Source organism: Montipora foliosa, chromosome 9 (assembly GCF_036669935.1).
Source record: "Montipora foliosa isolate CH-2021 chromosome 9, ASM3666993v2, whole genome shotgun sequence".
In the NCBI taxonomy this organism is placed as follows: domain Eukaryota; kingdom Metazoa; phylum Cnidaria; class Anthozoa; order Scleractinia; family Acroporidae; genus Montipora; species Montipora foliosa.
The window spans coordinates 14,146,438-14,158,937 of record NC_090877.1 but is presented as its reverse complement, the minus strand read 5'-3'; the positions used below and the strand labels follow the sequence as shown (position 1 = coordinate 14,158,937).

Genomic DNA, 12,500 nt, shown 5'->3' with positions numbered 1-12,500 from the left:
CTTGCAATTTTACAAAGTTTGCGAAATTTGCAAAAAATCGCAACCCCAACGATTTTTTGCATTTTAACATTTTTCACTACTTTTTTGTGTTTGCCTCTTTACCCACCACAACCCCAATGATTTTTCGCTGCTTCTTTGTCTTGGCTTTTTGCTCCTTCTATACATGTTCAATACACACCATCACAACTTGATCACAACATTTTGATGCTTCTTTTTTAGACTGGCATCAAGCCCCACAAATCCCTGTGTGCTATTAAACATTGTTAAAGCGACAACAAATTAATACATGTGCAAATGTGTGTTAAAGCGTGAGTGAAGACTCTTCCGAAAGACCCTTGCGTTGTTGCAATCGGTAGCGCGGACATTCACCTCTGTGTTGCAAGTAGCGCCAAAATGTGTGTGTGCATTATTCTTACAGCGTGAACGACCACTCTCAACAACAAATACCTTGAATACAAACAAAAGCACTAAAGTATGTATGCTTTGAAAGCGTGTCAGCAACACTAGTACAAAAAAACCATAAATAGTGCTGACATAAGCCTTCGGGTCGTGAGTACAGGTAAATTTAAACCGTTTTATGTAATACATGTAGGCTAAGTCTTAATATGTGTTTAGGGTTAAAAATTGTTGCACTGTGATAAAAGTTCATAATAATTATAATTATAACCATAAGAATATCATAGTAATAATTATTATTGCTTTTATATTCCCATTTTCGGTGACAAACCACAAAAATGTTAAATTATTGAAAGTTCAGTGAATGGTCTTTTAAAATTCAGAAACTGTTCCCTTAATGTTTGCAAGCTTACCACTTTTACCACTTACCGGTATTTTAAATCCTTTACAACAGGACGTAGCAAAAAATGCCAATTTCTTCTTATTATTTATTACTTGTGAATGAGTAATACATGCAAGTGCAGTGACAGTTGACCTATGTTTACTAAAGGCATGTTGGTTGTTACCAATTTCAAGATCTTGTTTATTTAAGTTTCACTGGAATCTTCCTAATACTTCAGCAATCTGAGGTTACAAAAAAATTTGTCCGAAATTATTTTTAATGTCAACCGGGCTGATCAAGGCCTGTTTGTAAGCTGTTGGGTACTTGCTCTGCCAGATACTAGTGCAGATAATAATAACGGGAACTATAAAACAACTAAGTAAGTCATGAGATAAAAAAAAAATTAATGGCTTTTAGAACAAACCAGCATCTCTCTCAGCACAGTCAGATCTGACTGTGCTGAGAGAGAATCGTGCTGCTTTGTTCTACATACCATTCATTTTTCTAATCTTGTGACTACTTTTAACTAGAGGTGCTCTGCATGATGACAAAACTGTCTTAAACAAATTACTTACAGCAGAGCTCCAATGCTTGATGTGTCCAGGGTGTCTAATGCAACAAGATTTTCCTTTCCCTCTGTGGCTATCCTAAATTCCTCTTGATTTAAAAGTACAGCATCTATTCGGGCCTACACATAATTCCGAAGAAGGAAAGAACTTAAGTGAAAACATAAATTGCCTAGATGACTGACAAACTAACAGCCACCACAAATTTAACCTGGATGGCAACAAAATGGATGAACTTAATCAACTGGTCTATTGGTCATGTGAATGGTTGATTACTGTGTAATACTTTTCAGGAGAACTTACAACTTCAGTTTTCAGACAAAGAACAAAATCTTCTACATCTGCACTTGTTGTTCCACATACTGGATGGAAGACAAATAAAAAGGTTATCTGTCAGTGACTAAAGCTGTTAATTACCCTAATTATTATTTATCAGACCTTCATATGTTTGGGGAACAGGCAACAGTGGCCTACTTGAAAAAATATACACAAAACTGTAAATAAAATAGTTAAATATCCAACAATGATGACTACGAAAAAATCCAACTGTTGAACAGGGGTAAAAATGATGGAGTCATCCTCAATACATCATTCTCTTCATTTACTTCCTCAAGATAACATTTCACAATCCCCGGGGTTTAAGGCCCACATTCGCCCAAAAGTCATTCCGTGCCGTGACTGAATTTCGTGTAACATAAAATTACTGACATGTGATTTGCCTGAGTGCATTCAGCCAATCAGATCACACATTTGGACAAGCCATCATTTAAAAAAAAAACCCTCTCAAAATAAAGAATATTGTTGTTGTTGTAATGACTTTTAATGTGGACCTTTAAGTAAATCAAAATTACTTATGGGTAGTACTAATCTACAGAGGAAATGCCATGTTATCACAGCAATTGCTTGATCAACTAGTACGTGGCAGCAGAATTCTTACCTGTCAATTTTCATAAGCATACCCTGCTTTGCTTGCCTTCACCACCCCCACCCCAGTTGCTAGCAATTAAACCTCCTCCAAAGTTTGTTTCAAATGTCAACTTTTATGCCAAAGTAGAAAATAAAATTACAGTATATAACTTGAATTTAACAGGGTCAATAAACAAGAGTACTCAAATCTAGAATGTACACTTGGTACTTGGACATCTGCAGCAAATCCAAGAGGACCTCAAAGTAACATTGATTCATTATATTGTGTATTTTCCATAGGATAAAATTTCTTGTTCATTTTTTTTTTTGCCAACTTTTATCTTCTCTAATGAAATCATGATAAGTGTGATGACTGACAAAGCCAGGGCCTGTATTCCCAGATCTTTTGGCATTAACTAACTCCGATGGAGTTTTTTAAATTAATATTTTACTATCTTGGTGCCCGAGGTGAAAGCAAAGCTGCCTGGACTTCTCAGGCAATTGCATTCTCCACTGAACCAGCTCTAGTACTTATTACAAAAAAGCCCTCTCATACAATGCAATCATTATAAATTTGTATTGGAGGGTTTTCTGTTACTTGTTTTGCAATGCCCTACATAAAATAATCTGAGATCAAATGCAAAAACACCAACATTTTTGCAATAAGGGCATGTCAGTCTGACTGACTGAATGACTCTTACAGCTTTCTGAAGTAGTCTTTCAGCTAAAATCTTGCATAAAAAATCATCCATGCTTATCTTTCTTCTTGAAGAATCCAACCACTTACTTCTCGAAGATACAACAGGGTTAAATCTAATACAGCATCCCTCCTTCGGTAAAACCACCACACCAATTTTTACAGATGGCATTTGCTGAGCCAGGTACCCGGCAAGCTGGGATTAAACATGTGAAAACAGAAAGTCAGAATGTAGCTCTTAGAAAATCCTAAAAAGTTCATTAATAATTTTTATTATTCCACTATTACGCCACTATTTTACCATATTTGGTCAAGAGAACGTGCAAAATATGAGACGGTAATACACTGTAGTGTCCCGGTTTGACTGCTTTAGAACAGAGCAAATACGGACGGAACAGCAGTTTTTCAATGAAAGAAATTATTTTCAACAAAATGCAAAGCCTGAGAATTTAGCTTGTCATCGCTTGTCACTCGTCATTTAGTTTAAACAATCAAATAAAGGACATTTGGCTGGCTTTCTGTGCTGTTTACATCATTTGCAAGTGCCCTGAAGTACAGATGATGCATTTTTTTAGAGACACTCTTACCAAATAAAATTGAAGCAATTTAAAATAATGCATTTTTGTAGTGAAATAATAAATCTCTTATTCGATGGTTTAACATTATAATACTTGCGGACATTCTGCTCATTTCTCGTAAATACTACGCAACTCGCAAAATATCTGCGCGTATTATATGTTAAACCATTGAATAAGATGTATATAAAGGTGATTGCCAAGAGCTAAGAGTTGAAGAAAGGTAGGTGAAGGAAAAGCTGCACATTTAGGAGCTGCCCCCCCAATAAGAGTTACCAAACTATGGGTTTTAATTAGACAAAATTAAAAATAGTTAATTGCCAAATGTCTCCTGTCATAATTTTTCGGCTCAATACCCTAAAAGGTACCGCTAAAGCTCCCACTGTGGACCTTTTGAGGCTGAACACCCTTAAGAAGTACCAAACCCGCTTTTGTAACCCCTAAAAGGTACAATGAGCAACCCCGTTTGCAGTTAACGACACTGAACTGATGGCCACTCCTCTGTGGTACGTTGAAGACCAAACAAAATATTTGCAGGAGTTTTATACCTGTTGGTTAATGGAATCTCTCACAGAAGAGGGTACACAGCTTGGATCAGGAGATGAAGAACCTGATGAAGATGATAGGGTTGTAATGTCTGTGTTACAAAGAAAAAAGAAATTGTTTTGTTTAACCTTGAAACTACATTGTATAATGTTCTTTACTTAATAATACATGTAGAATCTGTAAGAATGAACGTGGAATTAACTGGGTGGGGATGTTGTAAGCTAGAAGGAAAAAAAAAAATCACTGACTCCTAGAAGTGAGACTTGATGGATTTTTCTCTGTCTAATGCCAGACGATTTTACTTGTCGAGGGGGTGAGGGTTTAGGAGACAATGGGTTAACAGAAAGATAGTGATGCATGAATGATTGATCACAACATGCATAACGGCTAACAGAACTTACGGCAACTTAACTCTTAAATATTGATTAAAGGCTGGTTTACACATACAATGCAAGCTAGCCTGCGTAGCAGCCATTTCCTTTCTTTTTCCAGGCAGAGATCGGACAAGCGAGTGATAAAGCGGGCGAGCGCCTGGCGTGAGCAAAAAAATAGAGAGAAGTGGGGACGGGGTGAGCGAGAAGGGGGAGGGGGTGGGGAGGAAAGGTTATTTTTCGCAATCTCTCACAGTTTTCGTCCCCTTCGCGAGCGTTTGAAAAGGAAAGGAAACGGCTGCTATGCAGGCTAAATGCAAGCCTAAACATAAGCCGCATACGCAGGTACATTAAATTTTTGTTAATTAAGTGTCTTTTGTTCTAACGAAATTAAGCTACCAATTATCAAAAAAAAACTGCGTCTGCATTATGTTGCTTGTGCTTATGCTTGTGTCGTATGTGTAAACCAGCCTTAAAGGGTTGCTCTTAACTACAAAAAGACAACGGTTGCTAGGGAAGCTTTTTAGTCAAGAGCCCTACAAAAAGGTTGCATGGATAGTTCTCTGAAGTAACTTTTTCAATGGAAATCTGACATCACTTCAATCAGAAGGCACATGCACAACCAGTCCCTGTCCTCTGCCATTTGTTTCACTGAATAACATGTCCAAACTTTCAGGAAACGAAAGGAAAAGGAAGTTTTTTCACCGGATTGAAACCGTCATATCATTTTTCATAAAATTAATTGTAGCACATGTCCTCTGCACTGAAGCACAACATTTCTATTTAGGCAAAAAATGGAACTGACATTTTGAAAAGTGTATCAAGGGAGGGCTTATGACGTCATAATTTTTTTGAGAAATAATTTGTAATTTAAAAAAAAAAATCCATGGTACAGATTTTGTGGGAGAATGTTCTCATACTGTTGGTTTAAAAAATTGTGAAAAACATAGAGTTGGCGAAAAAGGATAATTGTAGAGTAAAGGGACTCAAAAAGTGACTACTTGAATGGGGTCCACAGCAAAGGTTTGGTAGTTAAGAGCCACTCCCTTTAAGTACCTCATGGCAAATGGTTTGAACCCAGAAGTACGGTAATTTCCAAATTTGTTGAAATAAGGCAATGGGTGAGAATAGTCCCGAGAGGGGTTTTTGTTGGTGACATTGGCACCAACGTTGGCTACTATCATCAACTACATACAGTCCTTCTCACCAAGACAATCTTACTTCATTGAGTTTATCTAGATCAAGAACTGTTGTAATTTTCAACTCAACAAATAGAAATACTGGAATACCATTTCAAAGGGGTGGCCCCACAATGCAACATCCTTTTGTTCATGAAAGGTCTGATTATCTAGTACTGTTCCCCCTGACAACACCATCTTAACGAGGGTGAATCCAGGATTTTTCTTAGGATGGGGTGCACCACAAAGGAATGGCGTAGCTGACTCAGACTGGTGACGTTTGTTTGTTGTTGTTTTTTTTTTTGCACAATACCAGTTGTATTAGAAAGCCACAGGTCATCTCAGGAAGGAAGGGGGGGGGGGGGGGAGTGTGCACACCCCCTGCACCCTCCCCCTAGGTCCACCCCTGCTTAGATCTCGAAGTTATTCATGTCAATGTTGCAATATGCATGTGTCACAACCACAGAATATAGACACAACAACCTCCAAGAATATAGACAGCCCTGATCATGAAGGACTACAGACTGAGACATCTATTCGTAGGATTGTAAAATTATAAGGGATGAGGGAGGTTGGCGCATGTACCTGGAGAAAACACAACCAATGGAATTAGATTGATTTTTGTTCAATCCTTTAATAATATTTACCCATCGCCAATTATTGCTGGCTGCCCATTTACCTTGCTCGTCATCTGGGTCTAATTCATTATCTCCGGCTACCTCCAGAGCACTGGATTCCCCAGGAGACACTGGTGCTGCTTGGTATTTGAAAACGATTACTGGCGACGTGCAGTGTTGCTGGGCCTGTACATGTAACAAACAGTCATCAACCACTCAATGTATGTATGAGCATACATGTTAACTCATTGCTACATGTATTTCAGGAGAATAAAAACCTCTTACTAACTGAGTTCAAGGTCCGTACTGTAAGTTACAAGCTAAGTTTTTTTCAGTTGATCCAAGTGTGAAGCGCATGAGCCACAAATTAACGGGAGAAAAACAAGGATTCCTAACTTACAGTACGCTTAACAATATTGTTAAGCGTTAATTACTGTAATAATAATTTCTTACTAACCGAGCGTGAGGGCCCTACTAGGGAATATTGGCCTGAGGTCGTGGCAGTATGGATCGAGCGCAGCGAGGTCCATAGTTACAAAAACGACCGAGGGCCAATATTCCCCAGTACGGCTCGAGCTACAACAAGTTGCAAAAATAGTGGAGACACTTCACCTTCTTGGGGCGTTATTAATTTCCCTATTATCTCTCACACTGCAGCCCCCCTCTCCCCCTTATCAGTGTTGCTAGCAAGACAAAAAAATCTTGGGAACTTAAGCAGTCAACATTGAAAGGGGGAGAGGGGAGAGAAAGTGGGAAAGGTTTTAATTCTAGATACGGCGGGCATTGGAAGCTAGAAAAGGTGCTTTTGAATGAAAGTGTCTCAACAATTTTGCAACTTGTTGTAGCTCGGTTAGTAAGTAGTTTATTATGTGGCTTTTTAATTACCTTTTGCTTTGTTTTTGCAAGCCCGTAATCGGCCCGTGGGCATTACGGGAGAATAATGCCCTAAAATTCAGTCACAATTAGCCAATCAGAGTGTGCGTTATATCGGCTACAAACACAAGCCATATAATAATTATTAATAATTAAATGACACAAAAAACTCACTGCAAATCTTCAAGTTTAGAAACCTGTGTTGTAGAATATGGCCCACTATCAGTAAATTAGCCAATCATACAGTGTAGCAATGATGCAAAATATCTCAGAGATATGATAAAGGCTCAGACCTCTAAACAATTGCTTGCTTGAAGGGAATATTTTCAAGACTATTCAAAATAATTTTCACTTGGTTTCAAATTACTACCAAACAACATGTCAGCTTCCTCATTACTACCCATGGACCATGTGGTCTTGCCATAATAAGTGAACCTTTAATAATAGCCTAAACAGTTCCTTGCAATGAAAAATTTAAGTCTCATGTGGCTTGAAACCAAAGGCACTGTACAAACTAAAGGAAGCCTGTTTTGCTCTTCATGATTCAGGGATAGTGAATAGTGAATAGTGTCAAAGAATACTTACTGGTACAAGACGTATGGTATTATTATAATTTAAAAAACTAAAACAAAATATTTTCTCTTACAATTCTCTTGACAGCAGTTGGCATACCATCCAAGCTTATACTCATCTGTTGGGCCTAGATGTTGACAGGGGTGACACAAAAATAATTTGATTTTTAAATGTTGTTCTAATTAAATGAAAACATCATACAAATTGAATGTAGCTAAAAGCTACAAAAGCCCATTCAGGACCAAAGCATGTGGCTTAAACTGTGTTCACATTAAAGCCAAAACATAATTAGAGTAAACATGTTTCGCCTAAACATGTTTGTTATTGCATTGTTCACATCACATAACTGGCAGTGGCAGTGCTACATGTAATCACCCTTTTCTTGCGGTTGCGAAAGGGCACAGCTCACGATATCAGACTGAAAACATACAAAGTTGCCTCTGCCTCCCGTTGTACAGTCGATGTTTGATGTGGGAGCACAGCACCACAGCCAGATGTCAGTTTGAAACACGTACGTTTCATGAATGGTTGTAAAATTTAGGCTATTTCATGGTACTCGCATGTAAATTTTGTACACTTCAGCTGTAGAACGGAGCTGGAAATTACTGTAAAAGTTGCATTCATTCTTTGGTTTAGTGTCAATTTTCCAGCCCTTTGGAGGAGAAGGGGCATGCAGTGTTTAACAAGGAGACAGCATTTGGCCTTTCTTCAGTACTATATAATTAAATTTTATTCCGTTTTCCACAAGCTCAGCAATCGCCAATAATTGCCGTTGTATTTCTTCATCAGCCCATATTGCAACTAGACATTTGGCCACATAATAGCCCCAATTTTGGCTGTAGATGTGATGTACCATTAAAAAGGTGCATTGCCATTACCGGTACTACTAAAATGTCTTCAGTGCTTACCAGTTGAACAGAATGTAAAACCATTTCCCTCATTTTGTCCAACCCTGCAAGAATTCAAGTTTGCAAACTGTGATGATAAAACTAATTAAAAATACGGGGTTGTCTACATCCCATTTTAGTTGCATCATTTTGATGCAATAATTTTTGTGGTATGGTAAACATCAAGTTTCAAGCATGTTCAAAACTCTTGTGATATACATGTAGCAGCAACAACTTACTTGCTCCTGGTTTACAAAATTTATGATTAACATTAAGTACTACAATTTTTGCAACTTTACCGTAACTAACTTGCATCAAGTTGCTGTGGCAAAAACACTTGCGAATGTGAAAATGGTTAAATTAATTTGGACTGTGATTTGAAAAAAAATAACCCAAACATTGAAAAACAGTCATTTCCATCTGCAACACCCATACAACACCTCAATCGATAACAAAGATAACACCCTTGGGAAAAGCCATACATACCAACAGTTTGAAGACTGACCCAAAGGGGAAGAACTGACAGACGGTCAGGTTCGTGGCTTTGACTGAGTCCAGATGCTTCTGCCTGTATGGTAATAATGAAACAATTACATTTATTTCATATTCTAGCATTGGTATCTTAATGTGATTAAGTTTAACAGAGGGTGTGGTCATAACAGAACAAACACCTTTAAAACAGAAATCCCCCAACGTAACTTACCAAATCCAGATCCTTTGCTCTATAGAATGTCTAATTTTCGTGTTAAGCCATACATACATGTACAAAATAATTAAAATACTGCCTACTAAAGGAGTAAAACATAACAAGAGCATACATGATTATTTAATGAGTTGGAACAAGTTGCAAGATGATGATGATGACGGAGAGGCTCAGACTATGAGGATAAAGGTGACAATAATTACCATCACTATCACGACAAAGATAGTGACATCATAAGGAAACATTTTTCATTATTTTCTTTCGTCACCATGCTCCTGTTGGTACTGTATGTGTGTTTCACTTGTACATGTAATGAGCATTGTGTTTAAGTGAGAGTTTGAACGACCTTGCTCCAATCATCCTTGCAGTCACTTTGCAGAACATGCAGTTATCAGAGGATACACAGTGAGGCGCACTGGGCAAACCAAACCACTTGCTTATGTTCAACGTCATGCTGTCACAAGCAGGAGCACTCTGTTGGAAAGATAAAAATTAATGTTGGGATTTTGAGATTTTTTACACAGAAAGGTAATTGTCAATCAAATTTCCTCAGGGTCTTTTGGATTTTGATTTCAAAATAATGATGAATGGCTCTTTGCACTATACCCCTTGAAATACCACAGCAACCTGTTTTGCTTTGTGTACAAAAAAATCAAAACTACCGGTAAGCTTAAAAACAGCTTGCACAATTCTATTTCTTCTTTTTAATTTAATGTATTTTCAGAAATGGACCTTACCTGTATTTTTCACATATAACTTACCAAAAATAATTGATAATTTGCCAATTTGGCTGGGAATTCCAAAAAAAACACTTATGGCAAACAATCTCTTATGATAGTTTCAAATACTTCATTAATTCATAAACTCTGTCCCTGATTATCTACCACATTAAAACCCCTCACACTTAAAATAAAATACCGTGGATTTTCAAAAATTTATTATTATTATTATTATTATTATTATTATTATTATTATTATTATTATCATCATTATCGCTGCTGCAGTGAGTGAGCCTGAAGTGAATGAGTGAGGCAGCTCTCTAGTAATCATATCGAAAGAACAAATTTTTCTTCACAACAGAAGGGATTGTAGTCAAAGGCGCAAGGAATTGTGGCTAGGCACAAATGGAGGAATTAAGATCCGCCATATGATCATTAGAGCCTGCTCTGTTTTATATTGTTTCGTATCCTCAAACTGTAGATAGGTTTCGGCAGCATTTCTACCATTTAGGTAAACAAGTAATTAATAATATTAATAGTTAGTAAAACCTATTAAGTGATTCTTACCTTCAATGAAGTGGGAACTGTTTCAAGGCAAAGAGTCGAAAGCGTATCTCTGAAACATTGAAGGCACAATCTTTTTATAACACTGGCATTAAAAAAACTACATGTACCACAAAACGTTACCACTTCTGACTTCCACAAACCATGAAAAAGACACTGGAAGCCATGTTATTTACAAATGTACTATCCATAAAAAGTAATTTATTCTTACCCTTCCAAATGAAGCCAGAGTCCATTCTGTGTACACAGCTCCCTCAATCGACTCAAGTTATCAGTGTGACCTGCAACTGGGGTTCCTGTGCCAGAAAAGGACAATGAAAAACTGAGCATACATGTATCTCATTATACTTATAGTACTTTAGAGAATGGTTATGGATTACATATGATAAATGGTATACCAATGCACTAACCATTGAGATGTTAGTGGAGACAATGTGGACAAGACTGAGTATTAGAAGCATGTTACGCCTCAGCTAAATGATTTGTACAGGATCAAATTTTTTAATCTTTCCCTTCCATGTGCCATACGCATGAGAACTTGCAAGGCACTGAATTTGTGGATTGCAAGCACGGGACTCCTTGCATTAAAAAGTAGCTCATAAACCACATGGGCTGTGGGTGGACTATTTATTTCATATTCCATTTTGAAAAATGCCAAAACCTAAACTCAGACTTCTGCAAAAAACCACATTAAAATGTGCACACTAAGAACTATCAGAGATATTAAAACCTTATCACCATGTGTGATTGCACCTCAACATGGAGTGCATTTAATCATAATGGTTGTGGGTTTCCTTATGGACTTGTCACCAAGGATTTATCAGGGCAACTCAATGCACGGTGTTTGGGTTGCTTTTTGAAATACTGGTAGGGAAAACGTGAATTTTTTTTTTTAATTTCGACCACTGATGGGTCAAGGCCTGACTGTCTTGTTTTCAACACTCTGTCACAGGGTTGAGTTTGCTGGCCAAAACTCTGCTCCTAGAGGTCTCTCATCCTTGTACTGTTTTCTCTTAACAAAGTTTAACCTGCACATCATTTGATTTGAGGTCTCGCCAATTGACAGGAGGAATTAAAATAATTATTGTTTTTGTCCAATTTATTGCAGTTATTGTTGTTCTGGTGCACAAACAGCTACAGCACTTAATAAATTAAGCTCCGCTCAGCATTAAGTTATGCAGAGTTTTTATCACAAGTCTTCTTCCTTGATGGGATGAAAGGTTGCCTAAAAGCCAGCAATAGTACAAAGTATGTTCATTTCAATCCGAACCCTCATCAGGACTGAATTCAACCAAACAATCACACATTGAAAATATACTATGTAAGTAAGATCAATAACATAATAATAATGATCAATAATGAGCATAAAGTGTCTAAGACTTACCAGCATATGCAATGAGAAGGAGGGGTGTCTTGCCACAAGACACATCATCATTAAAGAGTCGCTCAAATGCAGCAATGTCCTGCAAAAACATGTACAATATTGTATTTCAATATTATATTAGCCAGCAGGATGCTTTAATGAAGAAAGGTGCTTCAGATATTTAGAGCTTCACGGTGCCCACCCATTCCCAACATAAAAATTAATAATGCTGAAATAAACACTTCAATAAATTATCAATCATATAAAGTTAAGCTGAAGTGATCGACTAATTTGGAACACAGTTCATTAAATTAAATCAAATTAATATTATTAAATGTTAGTTTTTGATTACATATATAGGAAAACTGGGACAGACAGTCTGTCCACTCACAGATAACACAGTTACCGGTAAGAGAACCAAAAAACTGAACCCCCAATAATAATATTATTTTGATGATGCTGAGTCCAAGTATATAAGGTCAGACATTTTGATTGGTGGAAGACAAGTCACCACTGTCTAAACCTGCTGCCCCAAAGAACAAGAAGACCCTTAAAGGGGTACTCTGACGAAAATCGCATCTTTC

The 12,500-nt window shown here is 37.3% G+C and overlaps 1 protein-coding gene across 1 annotated transcript in view; it reads right to left on the bottom strand.

Annotated features, from left to right (window-relative positions):
• LOC137969515 (pyridoxal-dependent decarboxylase domain-containing protein 1-like) overlaps positions 1 to 12,500 on the bottom strand; it is a 39,352-nt gene that overhangs the window by 9,468 nt on the left and 17,384 nt on the right. Inside the window, exons 11-23 of the mRNA XM_068815795.1 lie at positions 11,938 to 12,016; positions 10,765 to 10,849; positions 10,557 to 10,605; positions 9,673 to 9,744; positions 9,271 to 9,300; positions 9,054 to 9,135; positions 8,589 to 8,632; positions 7,754 to 7,807; positions 6,297 to 6,420; positions 4,071 to 4,159; positions 3,038 to 3,143; positions 1,648 to 1,706; positions 1,354 to 1,466 (exon numbers count right to left, since the gene is read on the bottom strand). Coding sequence (XP_068671896.1) covers positions 1,354 to 1,466; positions 1,648 to 1,706; positions 3,038 to 3,143; positions 4,071 to 4,159; positions 6,297 to 6,420; positions 7,754 to 7,807; positions 8,589 to 8,632; positions 9,054 to 9,135; positions 9,271 to 9,300; positions 9,673 to 9,744; positions 10,557 to 10,605; positions 10,765 to 10,849; positions 11,938 to 12,016 — 986 coding nt within the window. The remainder of the gene's footprint in view (positions 1 to 1,353; positions 1,467 to 1,647; positions 1,707 to 3,037; positions 3,144 to 4,070; positions 4,160 to 6,296; positions 6,421 to 7,753; positions 7,808 to 8,588; positions 8,633 to 9,053; positions 9,136 to 9,270; positions 9,301 to 9,672; positions 9,745 to 10,556; positions 10,606 to 10,764; positions 10,850 to 11,937; positions 12,017 to 12,500) is intronic.